Source organism: Drosophila obscura, unplaced genomic scaffold (assembly GCF_018151105.1).
Source record: "Drosophila obscura isolate BZ-5 IFL unplaced genomic scaffold, ASM1815110v1 contig_181, whole genome shotgun sequence".
In the NCBI taxonomy this organism is placed as follows: domain Eukaryota; kingdom Metazoa; phylum Arthropoda; class Insecta; order Diptera; family Drosophilidae; genus Drosophila; species Drosophila obscura.
Genome location: NW_024542769.1, coordinates 2,370,830 through 2,374,890, shown reverse-complemented (window position 1 = coordinate 2,374,890; position 4,061 = coordinate 2,370,830). Strand labels below are relative to the sequence as shown.

General features: G+C 47.2%; 1 protein-coding gene across 1 annotated transcript; it reads right to left on the bottom strand.

Moving 5' to 3' along the window:
- Positions 1-1,301: 1,301 nt before the first annotated feature.
- LOC111073443 (nardilysin-like) lies at positions 1,302-2,591 on the bottom strand. Its single transcript, XM_041592635.1, has 2 exons — positions 2,400-2,591; positions 1,302-2,338 (listed from the first exon to the last, which is right to left on the bottom strand). Exon 2 carries the CDS (start codon positions 2,121-2,123, stop codon positions 1,302-1,304), a length of 822 nt encoding a protein of 273 aa, XP_041448569.1. The 5' UTR covers positions 2,124-2,338; positions 2,400-2,591.
- Between the last annotated feature and the right edge of the window lie 1,470 nt (positions 2,592-4,061).

Sequence of the window (4,061 nt, the reverse complement as noted above, 5' to 3'; positions counted from 1 at the left end):
CGTAAACTTTGATGGCAGAGGATGGGCTAGCGCATGATTAATTATGTCCGCGAATAAATATATTTCTGCTGGTTTTGGTCTGTTGTTAAAAAAACGCAGCCTTATGTGGCCATAACAGCACTCACCCTTGTCAGGAATCCATCGACGAAAAGCGCTCTCACCGACGTATTGCTTAACGGAGAGAGGGGAGAGAGAAAAAATATCGAGATGGAAGGAAAATATTCTAAGCGCGCACTCCCTGACCTCTCGCTCTCATCGCTTACTGCCAAAACACTCTAATCTTGCTGGGACACCAACCAAAACGTTAAAGCTTAAAACAATTTTTTTTCTTTTGAACTAAACGTTACATAAATCACACAAAACAAAATTAATCACAAAAAAAAAATGAAATTCTCTTGGGCATCTGGTATGCCTCTGGCCACCCGCCGTCCGGATCCACACGGGGGTCTCTCGCGATTCCTTTGCGGATTCCCTCGCTCCCAATAGCGCAGGGTCGCCGACGCAGCTGCTCTCTGCAAGGTTCACGGGCACTAACCAGCCATCCGCTGAGCACTAGCTCTGCCTGCTAAGACTTCGGCTAATCTTCCCTCTTTCCCTTTCCCCCTACGCTGCTACTTGCGAGCGCTGCTGGTATTTGGCGTATAGGGAGGCACAAGGGAGACAAAAAAATGGGCTCGTCCGAGCTCTGCGCGTGTCAACTGCCGCCTATATGGGTGATGGAGCGGGACTCCTCTGCTGATCTTCTCCTGGACACGGGAGCGATCCTCCAATCCAGTGTCCAACTGAGGGCACCTCTTTGCGGCGTCGCCTGTGCCCAGCGACAGCTAACGAGCGCCAAGATCAATTCAACGCCTCTTCGCCAAATAAATCTTTTCCTTCTGGACTTTTTCACCGTCACTGTGCACTTTACTTGTGCGTATACGCGTATTATAAAATTAAGGGAGTTTTTCCACTCCGCACAACTGCACTGACTGGGGGACCAAAAGCGAAAGACCGAGCTAGACGCTTCCGTTTCAGCGCCAACCTCATGGTCTCGAAAAGGTTAATAGGGCCACTGAGTGAAAGGCCTGACATTTGCCCCTGTTACTCTCTTTTCCTCCGAAAATTCCTTGACCCGATCATCCAATCTGAGCCCTAGAGGGCGCCACCTGACCTTCCCCTGGCCGACAGAGAGCGCCACCCGCTAACACTCTAGATGCTGCTACAAGCGTTACAGCTGACGCAACGAATCCTTGGAGGAACCGTTGGAGAGGACCCTCAAATATGCAAAGGTGGCGGCCAGCACCTCATTGATGTGCTTGCTACCCAATGTTCACTTTAAAAAAGGAGTGCATAGAGTGCAGATTGAAGCCGGTCTCGTCTATGCCAGCGTCGAGATGGCAAGCCCAGTGGCGACGCTCCAGGTAGGCGTAGAGACTTCCGTTTCCCTTGTGCTCGATCAGATAGGAGAGTAACATATCCGGATTGCTGTGATAGTGCGGACGCATACTGGGAAGCACCCAGGTCAGCTCAAACATGCAACATTTCTCCACGGCCTCGACGAGGAAGACTTGCTCGTGGAACGCCGGACGGAAGGCGTTGCGGTAATCGAACTTGGTCAGGTCGGGCGCTTTGATGTCACTGCGGCGCAGTTTGGAAAAGTGACGTACCACCATGCTCTCCAGCACGTCGATCGGCAGGGAACCCTGCGGGCACACGTACATGCGATTGGCAGCATAGTTATCGCGCCAGGCATCGTGGAGCGCTTTGTGCAGGACATTGTCGTCAGCGACGTTGTCCTTGAGCGATTTCATGTTACCCCAGTTGAAGGAACCATGCGGATAGCCCTCGGTGGCCAGGCTGGCGAGCAGCTGGTTGCGACGCTGTTCATCTTTTTTAGCCACCTGCTTAAACTCAGAGTCCACGATACCGCGTCCACGGTCCATGGTCTCCTGCAGCATTAAGGGATGCATCAGAACGAATGTTAAGTAGTCCAGACTCGACTCGAAGTGCTCATCGGGCACAATAAAGGAGAACAGCGTGTCCTCGCTAAAGATTGACGAGGAGCATTGGCCGCCGTGTTTTTTCACGTGCGCAAAGAAAACATTCTCCTCGGAATTCGGGTTGCTGCCCGTAAAGATCATATGCTCCAGAAATATTAGACTTTTGTTGGACTGGACTCTAAAGAAAGAGAATATATCTTGTGAGCGATTTATGTACTTAGTTTGCGCTGCAGCAGGTTGTTGCGATAGATCGAGGCTGTGCTGGACGGCACATGGGTGCTCCTTCTCTGCTCATAAATGTCTTCATCGTCGTCATCATCCTCGGTTGCCTCGCCAGGCACCTCTGCTGCAAAAATCTATTATCGCAGGCTGTAGATTAGCAACACAAGTATTTCCCCTTTCTGACCAAATATTCACCTTGTGCTTGTCCTGCATTTCCTCATCGGATTCGGAGGCTTCTCCTCTCACCAGATCGGCCATGGCTGCAACAAGTTTAAGCCAATTTAGCCAATTAAACAGTATGACCGAATCTTGAATTCAAGAAAATGATAACAGAAGACAATTTTTATGTTTTTGTTTTATATATTATGTTTTATGTTTAATTTGTTCTCAGGTGTTTTCATGTTGAATCGCAGGATAGAAAAATAGCTACATATTGTCAGAATTAAATAATAGCGATTAGGCTGGTTCCGCTAGCATTCAATCTTTATAAAATGTTCCACTGAAAAACAATTTCCCCTCAAACTGAATGGCGTTATACACATCTTAATATATTTCATTCGACTATACTGTAATCTTTCATTGGTGCTGTGCTTCGGTGACACTATATCCTCCATACAGCAGACTAAAAAATAGTTCCCTCCGTGAGCAACGACTCATGGATTGGATCGATATTAGCTAAAAAAGTGTAAATGCATCTATTATTTCAAGTGACTTTAATCATGATAATAAATTTTTGTACATGAAAACGAGCTTAACACCAGACACCAGGTATATATAGTATTGCACCACCGATTAGTTAAAATATTTTTGTAGAGCACCGGTATCGTACATCCGTTCAATGTCCGTGCCGCCGCCAACGAATTTGCCATCAATAAAGACTCGGGGCACCTGCATATTGACCAAAAAAAGGTTACAAATAAAACTACTTTTATTATCAAATCGAACATACCGTTCTGGCACCTGTAATCGTACCCAGCACGGACTGGATCTCATCGCCGTCTGGATTGCCGTCCAGCTCAATGATCTTTACGTTCTGCACGTTGATTTTCTGGAATGGCTAAAAGAAGACAGAAAGTTGTGTTGTGGCGTACTGCGACTGTTGAAGATGAATCCACTTACCTCCTTAGCCATTTGGCAGTAGGGACAATAGGTTTTGCTGAATATGACCACCTTGTTGCTGGCAATTGTGTTCTCCACAAACTTTGCACACTTGGAAGACATGTCGATGGTTTGTGGTCGCAGCGAGGAACCAACTGAGCCCATAAGTTCAAACTACAGGAGGGAAGTGGAAATTTTACGGGCCGGGCTGCTTGGATTTGATAAGCAGGCTGCGTGGAAATTTATATTATTTAGTGATGGGTTTTAAGTGACCTCGCCACCCTTGAGTAGAGTAGCCTTGACAAACCACTAAAAATAGAATACAGAATGAAAAATTAAAACTTTTTGGTCTGAGGACAGACGTACCTGGCGAGAACAATATGACCGTGGGGTTGTGGTAGTTCGGAATGGTGTAGTACATTCCCCAGAACTCCTTGCTCTGCGATTTTAATCTGTGCTTGGCCACCTTTTCACCCAGATCCTGCAGATTAACCCCATCATCATTCAGCTTGACTGGCACAATGGTCAGACTGGTGAAGTGCTTCATGCAGTCCAGGGCTATCATATAGGTGAACTCATCCACAAATATAATGCCCTGGAAGTCAATCAACGTCGACAGCAGCAAATGTAAACCGTTGGTGGCACCAGCCGTAATAACACTACTCGACAAAATCGAGCATTGGGAACAAAGGAACGCGATCAGGTACCAAATGTACAACCCTTGTTCGTTTGCTTTGTTCCCAATTGGCAGTTGGGCCC